Source organism: Plodia interpunctella, chromosome 19 (genome assembly GCF_027563975.2).
Source record: "Plodia interpunctella isolate USDA-ARS_2022_Savannah chromosome 19, ilPloInte3.2, whole genome shotgun sequence".
NCBI classification, from domain to species: domain Eukaryota; kingdom Metazoa; phylum Arthropoda; class Insecta; order Lepidoptera; family Pyralidae; genus Plodia; species Plodia interpunctella.
Window position 1 is genome coordinate 989,309 of NC_071312.1, and position 17,980 is coordinate 1,007,288.

The 17,980-nt window shown below is 36.9% G+C and overlaps 1 protein-coding gene across 3 annotated transcripts; it reads left to right on the forward strand.

Annotated features, from left to right (window-relative positions):
- The first annotated feature begins 1,024 nt into the window (after positions 1-1,024).
- On the forward strand, positions 1,025-16,983 carry LOC128678250 (venom protease-like). Of its 3 annotated transcripts, none has more exons than XM_053759671.1 (9): positions 1,025-1,203; positions 5,115-5,909; positions 9,380-9,537; positions 10,652-10,868; positions 11,304-11,445; positions 14,815-14,978; positions 15,423-15,524; positions 16,076-16,260; positions 16,734-16,983. In XM_053759671.1, the coding sequence occupies exons 1-9, from the start codon at positions 1,140-1,142 to the stop codon at positions 16,887-16,889; spliced, it is 1,983 nt and encodes a 660-aa protein (XP_053615646.1). In that variant the 5' UTR covers positions 1,025-1,139; the 3' UTR covers positions 16,890-16,983. The 3 variants fall into 3 exon arrangements, with proteins under 3 accessions (XP_053615646.1, XP_053615647.1, XP_053615649.1); XM_053759672.1 differs by having other exon boundaries at positions 9,383-9,537; XM_053759674.1 differs by lacking the exon at positions 5,115-5,909.
- Positions 16,984-17,980: the final 997 nt, after the last annotated feature.

Sequence of the window (17,980 nt, forward strand, 5' to 3'; positions counted from 1 at the left end):
AGGTGGCATGTAATGTTTGTGTAGTGTTAAGTTATTTATGAAGACATATTCCCATCCCCCAGCGCGTCATGGGAACCACAAGACTCTTCCAGAATCTCTCATTTGCTCTCTGTCCTTTGCCTTTCATCCTCGTACTGGTCCTCCTGTTAGCTGCTTTAATATATATAACTATAAGGAATTTTAAACGATAAAAATATATCAATATAATAAACTAGCGACTCGCCCCGGATGCGCACGGGAATGAACCTCCACCTTCCTCTTGAATCACTCATCGCACGCATCAAAATCCGAAGCATACATAGGGACAGACAGCGGCAAGAGACTTTTGTATACTGTGTAATGATGACATACTTAGCGCTTCGAGAAAAAATATAGAGCTGTTTCGCTTGCGCTTCGCTGGTTCGTAGGCACTTAGTGTCCTATATGAGTGCATGCAGAATTTTCACATATGGAAAAAAAAATATTAAGTACTTAGATACCTAAACAACACAGAAACGACAATTTTCAGATGTGGAAAAAAAAATGGTTGCCTGTAAAGTCGGTTTTACGGGCGAAGATTTTACGTGACAACGTCTTTTTACGCGCGCGGCAGACCGATCATAGTTGAGTGGGAGAGAGACGCAAGGCATTCGGCGGGCCTCTCTCTCGTTCGGTGACTCATCGTAACGTTACCGGGCGTTACACTTTTTCATAAGTGACTCCCAGCCGCAACCTAATTTAAGACGTTGTCACGTCAAAATGTTCTCAGTAGATAGGACCTTAACAAAATTTAACCTTGCACAAAGCCTTCCACTTTCTTATCGGACATCTTACAAATAACTTGACACACTTTCCTCTCTAGGTGACACATTATAAACTGTCAAATGTATTAATAGATTCGGATCCTAGACTTAATTAAATCATTTCCGAAAAATTCGGACTTCCGTAAAAGCCGTCACCGCGAATTACGTAGACATAACTACACATGCGGACATCTTAACTATATATATATATATATACGTGTATTTATACATTCCACTTGGTCAAGATCAACAGCATTTGACCACGAAGCCTCGGTCGGGCAGAATCTGGTGTGGAATATAGTATATAAATTTATCAGTACAATCGCAGTGTTAGTGTGAGACGGATGTGTTAAAATTATGGCGGATTTTCGTGTTTTTTTCGGTGTTTTTATGTGTGTACAATTAGTTTTTTGCCAGTTCGGTGAGTTTTTACGGCTGTGTTCATAGTTGTGTTGTTTAAGCACATGAGTGTAGGTGTCTCAGCTTGTTGAAATGTCATATTTTTTATTGGAGTTTTTGGGATAAATCCTTTTTATTATTTTTTTGTAAAAAGTTAAGCAAATCAATTAGGTTGATAATTAGAATCGTTTACTGTTCAAAACATGCTAACTAATATTATAAATGCGAAAGTAAGTTTATATGTTACCACTTTACGCTTTATCTGCTAACCCAATCTTCGTGAAATTTTGCATACATGTAGTTAAAACTATGGAGAAGGACATAAGGTACTTTTCATCCCGAAAAGAAAAAATCTCCCATAGGAAATTCACGCGGGTGAAGTCGCGGGCATAACAAATTTTAAGTTAAGTATACTAATTAAACACATATTAAATCAACATTGGATAGATTACTCCTACAAAGTTAGTTTTCTACTCGAGTACCTAACTCAAAATTCGTAATAATTCAATGTCAACAAAAACAAGCAAAAGTTTTATTTTCGTTTCAATACGTTTATTAAAAAACGTATTGAAACCAAAATAAAACTTTTAAGTTTATTCTAAGCAATATTATAAACGCGAAAGTATCTAAGTTTGTTTGTTACCCCTTCTTAACCAATCTTGAAATTTTGCATACGTGTAGGTAGTTTGAAATAGAGACTTCATCCTGGAAATATATTCAATAACGCGGCCGAAGCCGCGGGCTAAAGCTATCAACCATAGGGTCATACAGAGAATGTTATGTATATAACTCTATAGGTATAGCATTCTCTGTAAACAAAAATAACAATTATTTTAAACATGTGTTATAAATTGTTGCCAAAGCATTATGAATATTGAAAAAAAAAACCGTGTTCAACCAAACCAGGGTCGGATATTAATTGGCAATAAAAATGATAGCCAACATGAATATTTTCATGGTCAATCTCATTATCTCTTTACGCGACTGCCCAAATAGGAGGGTGAAGTACTTATTCTTATTTGAGGTCTTTGTCGTAGATCCCTTTAGGCTAGAATATTTTATCAATACCTTACTTTAATCCTATTAATATTATAAATGAGATAATTTGTAAGGTTATGTGTATTTGTGTATGCATATTTTGTTACTTTTTCACGCAAAATCTACTGGACGGATTGTTATGAAATTTGGTAGGTACACGTAGGTACCTTTTAGGTAGGTACTTTTTATCCCGAAATCCCCACGGGAGCGGAGCCCTGGAGCGCATCTAGTATAGTAACAAAGCCGCTTCCCGTTTATCTAGGCTCAAACTTTTTAAACTACGCAACGGATTTTAAAAAATAGATTTGTTTTAATAGAACGAAGTCAGGAATGGCCGCTAGTTTAGAATAAGAAAAACGATACACTAGAATTATGTATGGATATAGATAGATAAATCTTTCCAATAAACACACAATTACATTAATTCAAGGCACAAAACAGCATAGGTACAAGTGACTAATGGACGGCTGAATGCGGCGTCACAGCTTCGAATACAACCGATAGATGAAAGAGACAGGAAATCATACAAATAAAGTTCTCAAGAAAGGAAGTAGAACTCACTTTAACAATGACATGGAGTGATAACACTGAATGCGACGTTTTGATAACATTTCAACTGCATTTACTTTTATTAATGGTTTGATAAATACATCGTTTACGTTGCGTGTGCGCCGATATCGTCATACTTATACGTATTTACGAGTATGTCAGTGGAAGCAAGAACCCTTTTCATATGAAACACGCTTTTGAAGTTAGAGAATTTTGTTATAAATTTTTATTAGATTTACTCGGAGAGGGAAACGATTATAAGCGGTGGTGTTTCAATGGTTAAAACCTGGGAACCGAAAGGTCCCAGGTCCTAATCCTACTCGTGCCACATGAGAATTTACTCCAATCTGACCCATAGTATAGCAGTTTTCCGCTTCCATGGAAACTTGCACTCTCTAGTTCATAATTTAACATCTAGTATGAGAAACCGAGAAGGTCAACAAATCATTAATATTGGCAAAATGTCGTTGTGTGTTTCATTCCACTTGATGACCACGACCCTGAGCCATGAGGAATACGACTATATTTATTTGATTACTAGAAGTAGCCTGGGGCTTCGCTCCCGTGGGAATTTTCAAATAAAATATAGCCTATAGCAATCTTGGATAATGTACTCTAATGGTGAAAGAATTTTTGAAATCGGTTTAGTAGTTTCGGAGATTACCCGTCTCAAACATACAAACTCACAAACGCTTACCTCTTTTTAATGATAGTATAGACTAGGTGTTGTCCGGGGCTTCGCTCCCGTGGGAATTTGGAGATAAAATATAGCCTATAGCAATCTTGGATAATGTACCTTTCTAATGGTGAAATAATTTTTGAAATCGGTTCGGTAGTTTCCGAGATTACACAAACGCCTCTTTATATTAAATAGTATAAGATCATCAAAATTACAGCTGATTTTCATAAAAATTAAAATGGCGAAAATGAGAACTAATCACCCAACTGCATTTGGATAATACTTACCCGTCTCAAACATAATAACTCACAAACGCTTACCTCTTTATAATAATAGTAATATACACAAGCTGTAGTCTATCTTGTAACTTCACTAGTACACTGACATATACAAAATTTTGCACTTGTAAATTGGTTAGAGTTATAAACACAAGCTGATGATGTAAAAAATCACTAGCGCGAATGTTTTGACGGTCAATAAGTCATCGGCACGCGCCAACCTTGATTCTAACTCGGTCTAAACCTCGATCTGTTTACGTAAAATTGTTGCGTTTAACAGTATTTATATCTATATATATATATATATATATATATATATATATATATATATATATATATATATATATATATCTATCTGTACATGGCTATGTCTATACACAGGAGATAGAAATAATGAAGGTGGTCTTTATGGGACTAATAGAAGCCAAAACAATTTGTTTGTTAGTTGCGCATCAAGTAAAAACTAGTGGATGGAATTTGATGGATGGAGTTTTCACAATTGAATAGCGGATGATCTAACTTAAAATCTGGTATGGGTTTCATCGCAATACGGGGCTTGGAACCCGAGATACTGAGTTATGAACAACCATAATACTTAGATGTTATTCCCCTTATCATAGATACAATGACCTTTATATGTTTAGAAATGATCATCAAGTGTTAAAATGACGTGGAATTAATCGTTGCACGGATTTCCACCATCATTTGGGTTTTTACAAATAATTTTGATTTGCTATAAAAATAGGTGTGATTTTTATTAATCATAATTTACGGATGTTTTTAAAGGCCTTGATGACGTTACGATAAATTTATTAGAGATTTTGATGTTAAACATTTACCCCCGTTTTATTGCAAACTTATAGGAATATTGTTTAATTATTACCTATCTATTCAGAAAGCTTATGGAGAAAGTGAATGTTCAAACACTTCTGCAATGTAATGTCGACAGAAATGTTCTTGTTGACTTAGCGTTTCTTGGAACTTAACTTATCCTTTCCAAAGGAAGTTGTCTTAATTTTTCCAGTACTTTTTAAATTATCTAGGTACGTACTTTCTAATATTTAGAAAAATGCACGTCAAGGTCTTAGTTTTTAATAAACAATCTGCCGCATTTAAAAAAATTTACATTTTATAATGAATCTATTGAGTTGAGAACATTATTTACTTTAAAACATACAACAAACATACAAACATAATAGACATTGTATTTATATAAAAATAGATAGATAGATAAACTCTTTATTCATGCACCATTCACAAAGGAGTACAACAAGATATTCAATATTACTTTACTTACGTCAAAAATAAACACAGATCATGGCTATTTTGTTAAGAAACCTATACATTTTGTGGCACTATGTTTATTTATATCTTTTTTTTGCGAATTAGGTTTCTTCGTAAACCGTGAGGAGCGAAGTCAGGGTCCGAACTTCAACATCCCGAATCTCCTGAACCCAAGCAGAATAAGAGACAGGCTGACAGGTCTCTTTCAACCAAGACCAGCAGACAGAGAAAGTAACCCAGGGTTTTTCCCATTCAGAAGACCAGGAATCACGAACGCACAAACAGGAAGACCAGCCTACCAAGATGAACAATATGGAGGCTATTATCAAAACTACCCAAATCAAAATGGCTATAATAATGTGGCTAACCCAACAGATTCAAAGTATCCAAATTACGGTCAAAATGTTAACTTTGACTCGCCAAATGGTAATCAATATCCGCTAAATTATAATTATGATAATAACCAATATCCATCGAACAATCCATACCCAAATGATTATTATGGAAATCAATACCAACCTTACAACAGTAATGGTAATCAACATTACGAGCAAAACAATTCGAATGATGGTGCCAAAGATATACCTAATGATCCAGTCAATTTTGAAGGACCAACATCAACTGAAGTTGTTATTGATCCAGTGAAGATTGTTGATAATGTTGAAGATCCGATAGATGACGCAAAGAACCCACCTCCGATATTGAGACCAAACCCCCAACAAACTGGGGTGAATTTCGGAGAAGCAGATTCGCCGATGTTCGTAAGTGGGACAATGGAACCTCCAACTGGAGCAGTGAATTATGGTGATCAAAATGCAGTGACAAAACTACCTGAGTTAACGCCTGTGCCTGATACGGGCAAAAGAAACAATTTCAATTTCGGATCAGCCGGAATTTTCCGTAAATATAATTTGATTATTTGGGATTGCACTAACACTTGATGTATTTTATACAACTGTAAATATTACTATACTTTTAAGGTCGAAGGGTTTCGCTTTGTATGTTATGAGAAAATTTAATGGAAGCGTTGGAGAAAATTCGTCGGTTCCTGTAACTGTTTTAAAACGTTTCCTTTTCACTTCGTTTCCACGTGACTAAATGATTATGATTTTTTTCTTCCATTGCATGTTCGCTTTTGTGTCTGAAAACAGTGGGATATTTATATTACATTCTTCATCAATCATCGCACTGAATGCATTAAAGATCGTAACTTCCACAAAGAAACGAATGACGTTTCATTAGAACGACAATTAGCTTGGCTCATTGGATGTGCTTAAAAAATACAAGATTCATTAAACATTCTCATGTTATAGTTTTTGCTAATGCAAAATATTGTACCTATGGGTTGGGTTAGGACATGTTTTGAATACAATTATAATATTTACGATAATTAAATCATGCATGACCTTAAAAAACACAGTTCTGCATACCAACAGCGGTCTGACATAATCAATATTGATATGTACCTCGACCAGTGAGCTAACTACAGTCAACCGCACATCAAACTAAGTATCCAAATATGCATTATGATAGCCGATATACCATCTTGACTTCTTGTATATGAAAATTGATAGATCCGCTATTCGGCCTTCATATCTTGTACCTAGTGTCTTTTAGATTGAATTTTTTATCGGGTCTTGATTTGGTTTTTCTTTTTCGAGGGGTTAGAAATGAGATCAAACAGGTTGGCTACCGCGGGCGCAACTGCAGGCACCAGAAATCCATCCATTACGTTCCACGACAAATGGTGTCTTACGACGGATCATTCGCATCCATACAAGTGAGCTAGGGAAACGTCTTCAACGACATAAGTTACTTTTTCTCGTGAAACATCACACACGTATATAGAGAAGGTGTTTCCTTTGCATAATTTATTTTGTCTTATTCGTCTTTGGCATAGGTCATGGTCAGGTCGAAGCGGTGGTGGTGTAATAGTTAAGACGCCCGCCTGTGGATCGAAAGGTCCCAGGTTCGAATCCTACTCGTGCCACATGAGTTTGTATAGTAGTTTTCATAGATCACCACTTGCTTCCGGTGAAGGAAAACATCGTGAGGAAACCTGCGCACTGGTTGATTATTAACTTGTGTGTGAAATGGAGAAGGCAATGGCAAACCACTCCATTAATAATGCCAAGAAAGTTGTTATATGTGTTTAATTCCACGTAATGACCACGACCCTCAGCCATGAGGAATACGACTATGAAGAAGATAGGTACCTATTTTGGCATAATAGGTCTAAGGCATAATTGTATTTTGGCATACGGGCAAATGTGGCATAATTAAGTTTTAGGTTAGATTACTTATGCTTCAAATAGGTATGCGTAAGAATGTTATACTTAATAATCATTATGCCATAATACAATATACATTATGGCATGATTTATATATGTTTATAGATAGATACCAATAGAGAAGACGAGCGAGTAGCATAGTCGTTAACTTGAATAGGTAGAATGCCCTGTCTTTGCACAAATAAACACATGTATTTGTGCAAAGACAGGGCATGTCGCTCGTCTTGCTATCAGCATATGATTAGAGATATATCCCAGTAGGTCGTATTGTCAAGGCAGAATCCGGACGGAATAAGAAATGAGGTCGTGTAATATCGGGCACAATCGCGTTAAATAAAATAATAGTGAAAAAAAAAGCAAGTTCCAGTGAATTTCTAAAGTAATATTATCTCGGCGATAGGTACTGGACGGGCTTGGAATGAGACAATCAAAAATCATTCGATTAATTGTAAAAAATTATAGGATGTTCATAAATTAACGACAGCTTTAGAATTAGTACAACTTTTAAATGTAGGTATAACAACTATTTTCTCATTTAACTTGTCGAAACAAACGAGAAATTACATTTTCACTAATACTGCGGTCGGACTAATGATAAAAACAATTTCACTAGTTCGATAAACGAACGAACTAGTGACAACAAACGTTACAATCTAGCCAGTTAAGTAATAGTTAAAATTTACTAAGTAACGTACTTATGTCGAAAGTAGGAAGGCAGACTTCAAGCTCCAACGCTTTATCGTTAAGGAAGAAACCGATAAAAAGCTCAGATGAGAGAGAGAGAGAGAGATAGCTGTATAAACTTACGGTATATAATGGAATCATCGTTTGACAAATTAAAATATCGTCTAACAAAATCACACGTTTCTAATTTAAATATTTGTCTATTCGGTAGCCAACATCGTAAAATATAGAAACAGGAAAACCTGTTTAAATACATGGTCATCTTCACATACATTATACGATGTGGAATTTTTAGATGTAAGTAAGAATTATATATTTCTGTCGGCTTACATTGGTATTATTGGTATAGTCAACAGCACATCAGGTTCCCCTGCATGAACCTCAATTACGCGGTAATAACCGTGTGTTTGCAATGAATTTGGGTAGGATGATGTGCTGTTGACCGTACTTATTAATTTCCTTGGTAACACTGTTTGTGCTGTTGGTGTAAAGTGTATAAGTTACTCCTAGATGTCTATCTGCGTCAAATTCTGTGTGGTCTCCACGGCCATCGACTGTGGTTTCTGGGTTCGATGTATATGACGAATATTTGTACCTACCTGAGATCACAAATATTTATCTCCTGTTCTGAACGTATTGTGCACGTTTCTGTGTTTGTGTCCATCGGATCCGCGATACAAGCTTACTGCTTAGTGTGCGCCGTTGAATGTTGTCCATATGTCCAATTTCATCAAAATCTGTCCATCATCTTAACTAAATACTAATATGTACATTTAAATCCATTAAACATGTAAATATTCAATTTAATGATGCATCGATAAATACTATTGACACATTAGGTTTCTTATTACCATCACACATCAGAATAATTGCGTAAGCATTATCTATTTAAAATACAGCTTTATCACACATAAAGAAATATACATATTGTTACAAGGTTATATATTGCAAGACACTAAACAAAACTTAATTTGATTAAAGTAACGTGAGAAATTTACACAATGTCAATTAGAGAAAAATCATGGAATTAGTAAGTACCCTGCCCTACCCTAGATAAAAGAAATATGTACCACTAATCCCATGTGAAAAATACTCACTCACGCACGTGTGTTGTAAGACAGAAAAGTCGACTGTCATGTAATAGACCTTTTAAAGACGAGTTTTCAGTGTATTATCTAAACTGTCCCAATCAGGAGGAAATGCACATTATTTCCTTACGATGTTATCCTTCACCGGAAGCAAGCGGCGGTCTATGAAAACTATTATGCATGAGACAGATTGGTATACACACTCTTGTGGCGCGAGTAGGTATCAAACTGAGAACTTTCGGAAGGTCCACTACTTATTCCATTTCTAACACCCCTCATATCCAAATAAGTATTGTATTAATTTCAGAAGAGACTTGCCAGACTCCAGACAACGGAGCCGGCAGTTGCGTCTCCATACTGCACTGTGATCCATACCTGAAGGTCGTCAAGGAGTCACGAACCAACCCTGCCGCTGTGCAGTTGTTGAGGAGCGCTCATTGTGGATTTGAAGGGAATAACCCTAAGGTAAGTATCATGATGTCAGGAAGGTGAGCCTAAAAAGTGACTACTTGGGTCCCGACTGTTCGGAAGAAGTCGCAAGGCAAGTCGCAGAGGCGGCGTTCCGACGAACTATTAGCCTTCGAAAAGGTATGGCAACAACTAGCAAGGAATAGAAGTGCTTAGAAACGAAAAGGGGAGGCTTTTGCCCAGCAGTGGGAACTGCTAGATAAAAAAAACCCCGAGGTGAGGTAAGGGCGTGAGGCCACTGATCAACAAGAATGGTAATTTCAGCCTCCACTATATTCTGAGCCTCAATTCTAAAGGCTTAGGCGTAATTAATTAATAAACCAGTTGACAGACCAGTTAGACATGTAAGTACCGATTTACTGTTAGAATATTATCAAATGTACTAAGCCTGTCCCAGCTTTGCTTGGGTAAATCTATATTAAAAAGGAGCCTATGTTACTCCTGAAAGTTTCGCCTATCTCTGTGCCAAATTTTATCAAAATCAGCCCAGTAGCTTTTAGTTTATTCATTACAAACTTTAAAATAAATATTTTCTCTTTATAAAATTTGTACGGATAAAACAAAATCGCCTAAGCTTTCTTCTAAAACCACGACAAGATGGATTTTTAACCTCGTATTTAGATAATTTATTCCCGAAGGTTTATAGACCTTGGAAAGAGCCATAGGAAACAATAGCATTCGCAAGGACGTCAGGCAGGCGGACGGGTGTATAATCACAGTCGAATCCTTAAAATGTTTGATTAGTTTTTTGGGCCGACTGTACGCAATCAATCAGGCATCAATCAAATACGCAAAGACGACAGAGATAATATATTTTAACTAGCTGCGCCCCGGGGCTTCGCTCCCGTGTGAATTTCGGGATAAAAAGTACCCTGTGTAATTCCAGGTTATTTTCTACCCGTGTACCAAATTTCATAACAATGGGTCAAGTAAAAAAAAGAAATACAGAGATCAGGTACTTACCTGTGTGAAGAGGTAATAAACAAACTTACTTTCGCATTTATAATATTAGTTAGGATTTGTGGGACTTAAGTGTCCGAATTTTTATTTATTTAATCCATTATTTTTAATTAATCAATACATATAATAAAATTAATTCATATATACCCAGGTCTGCTGCCCCAGGCCAGGCATTCCCGGGCGTCCATCCAACCCCTCCACTACGACCACAACGAGCACCGCTGCCCCCGCGACCACTCACCCCCCCGCAGACCCGGCTCAGGGGAAGACAGCTGGAGATTACCTGGACAAGTTCCCAAGCCCGCCCGTGTGCGGGAAAGCTAACGGACATGTCAGCAGAGTCGTGGGAGGAGATCCAGCCCAACTTGGTATATTGCAATTATCCAGGACTTCTTGAATCTCCTCAATTACTTCAAAAAGTTGCAAAATTCTTCTTGTGGCTGGTGTTAATAAACGTCTTCCTAGGCAATGATAAAGGAATGGTTTGACGTTGCCTTGTCCATTTCATAAACTAGATAAATCAACAACTACTTAGAGTACCAGTTTCTTCACGATGTTTCATTCATTTTATTTTAAGGATTTTCGTCCTAGGAATGATATGTGCGCCTATAGTCTGACAACTAGGGATGCCGACGACCATGCGAAGTTTCCACTTCGCATGGTCGTGGAGTATGTTTCCACATATAGTAGGAAAATGCTCAATGGCTTAGGAAAGAACATAGGCACAGCGAGAGAGAGACTACTCCTATTAAATAAATTTACATGTTTAGCTTCTACAACTTATACAAAATCTTTCTATTTAGGAGCATTCCCCTGGATGGCCCTCCTGGGCTACAAGCCCAAGCGCGGTGGGCCGGGGGCCAGCTGGCTGTGTGGCGGCAGCTTGGTCAGCTCCCGGCACGTGGTCACCGCTGCACACTGCATACACCTGCTGGAGGAGCGCTTGTGAGTATGCCTGTTTGCTGCTGTACAAGCCAAGCGCGACGAGCCGGGACAGTTGGGTTCGGGACACAAGTATACAGCAAAAATAACTCAATTTGCTCATCTAATTTTCAAGAGCCTGTTCTGCTCATATAGATTTCTCATGTTTGCTATAGCTCTCGCTCGACGTGATGATATTTCGTCGGGAACGCGCTTCCGCGATGATGGAACAAGGTTTGAATCCGGTATTTTAATTCGATAAAATATTAACAGTACCAATGTAATATTACACACTTCTCTCATCTACTCAAATGATGTCTCAGACTTCCTCAGTCATAGACCGTTTGAACCCAGTCCACTAATGTGCCTACACTACTACATATATAATAAGGACCTCGTGAAGTAGTTTACCTAAACTTCTATTCCTATTTACTAGACATTGTAGAGATAAAAGCTATGCAATAAACCAATATGGATGTTTATATTGTGTGCACCACACATAATTCTCAGATGTCGGAACTGTGTACAATGCAAACTGCATTCTATTCATTCACACTGCAATTATTGCAATGGTAGGTATAGTTTATGAAGTCATTATTCTCGCGTTGGAATTTTTATATTCCACTAATTTATCTCTCTGTTATTTTAAATAATCTAGCTTCCATGGTCTTCATTTCTTTTATGTCGCTTTTTAAATAAGATTTTATCATTTCTAGTTGTTTACTTACAGACCATATGACGTCTGTATTTCTGTCTCTGTTCAATGTTCATTAGATATTACCAATCGAGGGGTTCCTTTTCTATCGTGTCCATTCCATGCGATCCCTGATTTTGGAAAATCTACTTTAATAAATGACTGTGTTTTAAAATAATGCCTGGCAGAGGTACAGTCGACTGCATGTCAGGTTACCCTACATGGCATTCTATGCGGCGGTAATAAAGGTGAGTTTGCAATGAATTCGGGTAGATATATGCTGTCGACTGTACTAGATAAAATTACTTGTATACTTACATGAATATACGAGTAGCAGCCAATTTATCGTGTGTGATCACTATTCTGTCTATATAACGTTATTTATTTTTATATATATATTTCGACGACCTCGGTGGCGCAGTGGTAAAGTGCTTGCCTCTGAACCGAGAGGTACTGGGTTCGATCCCCGGTCGGCTCATGATGGAAAATGATCTTTTTCTGATTGGCCCGGGTCTTGGATGTTTATATATATATTTGTTATAAAATATAGTATCATTGAGTTAGTATCCCATAACACAAGTCTTCGAACTTAATTTGGGGCTAGCTCTGTGTGATTTGTCCTAATATATTTATTATTTATTTACTGTTTCATCTCCGCATGTTCTAAGTTGCGTTCGGGGCTGTGACGCCGCGAACGAAATATCTTGCAGCGTAAAAAATAAACATAACATATTTATTTAATTTATATTTATATTATTTATGTTTATTTTTCTGCAGAGATTTCCTTATCGTGACTTGTTATGTAATAGACACAAATTTTAAATTACGACAGTTAAGATCATGTATCGTGTATGTGTCAATTCTCTATGAATGATTATATATCCAGTGGCTTTTTATAGAGAAGTCAGTTCATAAGTACATTTTCACACATCTGAAAATGCATTGTCTACTAATCATAATAAGGTTAATCTTTGATAATACCCAATTATGATGAGTCGTGGATCAGACATAAGTCTACCTGCCATAAATAAGCCATAGCAATGCCATAGCCTCCAGCGCTCTCTAACTGCCGCTAACAACATAAAAACACTTGATAAATTATGTACTTACTTTTATGGATAAATTGCAGAACCTTGATTTAAAGTGGTCCGTATATCATGTAATTTTTTCACACTTCGTGATCAATCAAGTGGGGTTATGTGTACACAACAAAACAATTCTTTAATACAGACTAGCGGCCCGTCCCGGCTTCTTATAAACATAGTAAATTAAACACCTGAACCTTACTCAGGGAATCACACTATCTTTGGTGAAAACCGCATGAAAATCCGTGGCGTCGTTTTTGAGTTTAGCGCGAACAGACAGACAGACGCGGCAGAGGACTTTGTTTTTATTCTTTTTCTTTATTTATTCTTCTTTATGACATATGTAAGGGCTTTATATTTATATTTTTATTATTTTATTGTTGTATGTTTACTATGGATATTGTAGAGATATCTGAAATAAACAATAATCCTCTTGAGAGAGGGTAATATAAGCAACTAACGCGGACCTTAGCCAAGCGATAGGGGCAAGAATCTAAATAGAAAACCCAGCAGAAACACTGGAAGAAGAAGAATGGTTATTTGTATCTCCTTTTGGGATTCACGGCACATAGTCCGGTCCTTTGAGAGGCTTACGTGGGGATATAAATAATAAATATAAATATATCAGGACAAATCACACAGATTGAGCTAGCCCCAAACTAAGTTCGAGACTTGTGTTATGGGATACTAACTCAACGATACTATATTTTATAACAAATACATATGTGGATAAACATCCAAGACCCGGGCCAATCAGAAAAAGATCATTTTCCATCATGACCCGACCGGGGATCGAACCCGGCACCTCTCGGTTCAGAGGCAAGCACTTTACCACTGCGCCACCGAGGTCGTCAATATAGATCCAACACGTAGAGGCCCTTTGGAGAATTTTGATATTGTCATTATTATTACAAACTTGTTATAAACACTTAGATAAAGGTCAAAAAACTTGACTAAGTAACTCAAAATTTTTTTTTTTCATTAATTCTTAAGTATACTAACAACATTACAGAATAAAAACCAAAATTTAAAGGTGTGACAAAAATTTAAAGATTTTCCAGTTCTTCTTCATGATATAATTTACGAGTTAAACTTGTGTTTGTACAGTACATATATCTCCATTCTTGTCAAGATCCACCGAAACCGGTTTAGTGTGTTGCTAATTGTAAACTTGATCATCTTGATCCTAATTTATGATTGTCTGGTTTTATTGTTTACTGGAAAAGTTCTAATCTTACATCCGTTAGGTTACAATTCAGGAATATACTCGTATAAGACAGATTTTTTGTTGGTTTGATGTAATAAAAATAAATTAGTGAACGACCGAATACAGCAGTGACTACCAGTAACGTGGTAATTGGAATGTTATTATTGCCTATCCATTTCCTAGGCTATGTATCCCTTAGTCATCTCGTATGATATCCATGGGAGGACAGATTTTTATTATACTGTAGTTATTTTATTAACTAGACTGGCCTTGGCAGAAGGGTCAGACCCGAGAGGTGCTGGCTTGATGTCTGACAACTAGGGATTCCGACTTGAAGTGAAGTTACACGCCTCGCTTCACCACGCTGCACTGGAAACTCTAATTTAGAATCACCATAAAATTCTCAGGTTCCTGGTCCGCCTGGGCGAGCTGGACCTTGCTTCGGAGACGGATGGCGCCACGCCTGTGGACCTCCTCATCAAGGAAAAGATGAAGCATGAGCAGTACAGCACCAAGACTCACGCCAATGATATTGGTGTGCTTATCCTGGAGAAAGACGTCGAGTTTACAGGTGAGTAAACTTTGGTTTGAATGTAGATGAAGTATAATGGATAATAAGTTGGGAATACTGAAGTCTCAAAAAGAAACCAAATGTGTATTTACAAATTAATTATGTGGAAAAATGAGTATTAAGAAAGACGCTGTATTCTTCAGCTCGTAAGGCAAGGAAAATCCAGAAAAAACAGTAAGCTGGCAGGAGACCTACAGACCATTTAACCTTAAACGGTCTGTGTTATGTTAAATGGTCTGTGGAGGAACCGTACCGCCTGCCTTGATGTCAACTGTATTAATGTCTATATCAGCTGCCAAGACTATGCGTCTATTAGCCACCTTGCACGAATTCCACAGGAGAATATGACAAGGTCATCAGCCTCATTCTGTTTTAGAATGGAACCGCACACCAATTTTACAATAATGCCCTATAAATAATTAATTGTCTTATTTAATCTTTCAGCGCTCATCAAGCCTATCTGCTTGCCGCAAGAAGACGAATACCGCTCGCAGACCTTCGTGGACCACTCGCCCATGGTCGCCGGCTGGGGTTCCACTGAATATCGTAAGTCGTCGTCTACTAAATCCGACACATCTTGGGGAATAAATGCCTCGTCGTACTCTATCCTATAGACAAGGGGCAAGGGCTAGCTTTATTTAGTTATATAGGATACAGTGGTTTGACAAGACAACTAAGGATACCAAAGATCATGTGTAGTGGAGATGAAAAAGTAAAAAAACGGTCACTGAGCTCCGACGCTCTTGCGAGAATTGCTCGGACAAAAGAAAGAGACATCCAATGCTTTCTTGGCAATACTAAAATCATTCTCTCTCAACACTAACGATTCCAAAAAAGAAAAGAAATTATATGATGCATACCAAGTGTTTTAATTTCACCGGCCCAGTTCCAGAAGCGAAGCACATGGTTTCGCTCTGTGGTTTCACTCATGGTCCCTGGGTTTCCCAAGAACTGTTCTCTTGTTGATGCAACACGGCACTCCAAAAGGAAGTGACCTGCAGTTTCTTCGGCCTCCAGACATGCTAGGCTGTCCTAACCTAAAGTGAAAAGATTTCAATGTCATTTTCAATCAGATAATTTCCATCTTTTAATTCCAGGAGGTCCATCAGCGAGCCACCTCCAGGTGATCCAACTGCCGGTGGTGACCAACGAACAGTGTGCCCAGGCTTACTCCAACTACAACGTGGTCCACATTGATGACAGCATCATCTGCGCTGGCGAGCTGAGGGGGGGCAAGGACGCGTGTCAGGGCGATAGTGGCGGACCTTTGATGCAGACTCTGGTAAATTATCCTTTTTAGTATAAGAAATCATAGATATATTGGTTAAACACAAACTGCGACACAATAGTATATTGTTGAATGATGTGGATAAAAGAGAAAAATGATCCACATCATTCAACAATTTATACATATACTTATGACATACTTATGTCTGCTATTGTCCGTATTGTACAAAGTAGGCTATGCTATGTCACTCTCCACTTTCAAGAACTATTTCTACTTTAGGGTGATATGCAATCACTGAATGACACCAAAAATTTTCTTCAGACTAACCCTGTTATTCATAAAAATATTAAAGCATACTTAAGCTATTAAAAGTACATATGTTTTACCTATATATGTCATACTGACGACGTAACGTATGCTGCCTATTCCATAACGCTGGTGAAGAAGAAGCGGCGCACCTAATTTTACCGCAGAATTCGATTAAAAGTAGGAAAATATTAGGTACTATTATTTTCAATTTTTTCCAGTACAACGCTACAGCCAGAACAGTATATTGGTACCAGATCGGCGTGGTCTCCTTCGGTAAGAAATGTGCTGAGCCCGACTTTCCTGGAGTGTATTCCAGGGTCACACACTTCATGCCCTGGTTAGAGGAGAAGATATTAGGTCGCCAACTAGCATGAACACCTGATATATCGTAAAATGGATGTAAATTTTTAATTGGTAAATTCATTTATCTCAATAACAATCTTTCGGACGAGTTTACAATAATAATAATATAATTCAAATTCAAATTCAAATTCAAAATTCTTTATTCAATTTAGGATGATATACATCACTTATTGACGTCAAAAAATTACTTAATAACTAAGTCTACTGCCGGCTTTCAAAGCGCAAGTGAAGAAGAAGCGGCGCAACAAACTTCACCGCAGCCTTTTCTCCAAGGACGTCAATTAACAAATATAGGTCTTATATATATATATTAAAAATTAGGAGGACGAATTTACATCATTATTAAAAATGTCAAAAATTTGAATAAATAAATAAATAAAATAAAATGTGTATTTCCAATAAAATTATTGAAAATTGTCACACAAAATATGTATATAAATAAAAAGCTAAATGTACAAAACGTACGTAATAATGTCATAAACCAATTACATATGTTATGAGGATACTGCACCATGCTTGGGCCAAACATTATTGTCGTTCACATAATCGTCAGACTTGTAATATGCCTTTTTACAAAGTACTTCTTTTATATAATTTCTAATTTTTTTTATATAATATAATAATAATTATTATTTATTTGTCAGACCATTTATATATGGTCTGATACCATAAATTGTTAGTAGAATTCTTAACCTATGTTAGTGAGCAACAGTTCATGTATTTTCAAACGAATTGAGTCACTGTATCGAGATTCATGTGCGTGACACATGAATCTCGACCCAGTGTCTCATTATTAGACAGTCAATCCTGTCAGACAACACATTTGGAATGCCGTTGGTGCTGCTCCGAATACGTTGTATCAACGAAGCCACTCTTTTCCTAATAAAGTACGCAAACAAAGCGCTACAATTTTTTAGAAGCCCCAACAGTAATAATAGATATATTTAATAGATACTACAACAATAATAGATATAATAATTTTATTCAAAAGTCCATCCAAAATACATTCAATCACTATGTTCGTGAACCTAACTGTGATACATGCCAGTGAAGAGAACAATTTACACTAAAACTAATGAAAATATATTTATTGCCTCATTCC

Excerpts from the sequence above, each read along its gene's own strand:
- LOC128678250 (XM_053759671.1), top strand. The coding sequence starts at position 1,140 with ATGGCGGATTTTCGTGTTTTTTTCGGTGTTTTTATGTGTGTACAATTA. Across the intron at positions 10,869-11,303 it reads AGGAGATCCAGCCCAACTTG|GAGCATTCCCCTGGATGGCC; the intron begins GTATATTGCAAT and ends CTTTCTATTTAG. Across the intron at positions 11,446-14,814 it reads CACCTGCTGGAGGAGCGCTT|GTTCCTGGTCCGCCTGGGCG; the intron begins GTGAGTATGCCT and ends TAAAATTCTCAG.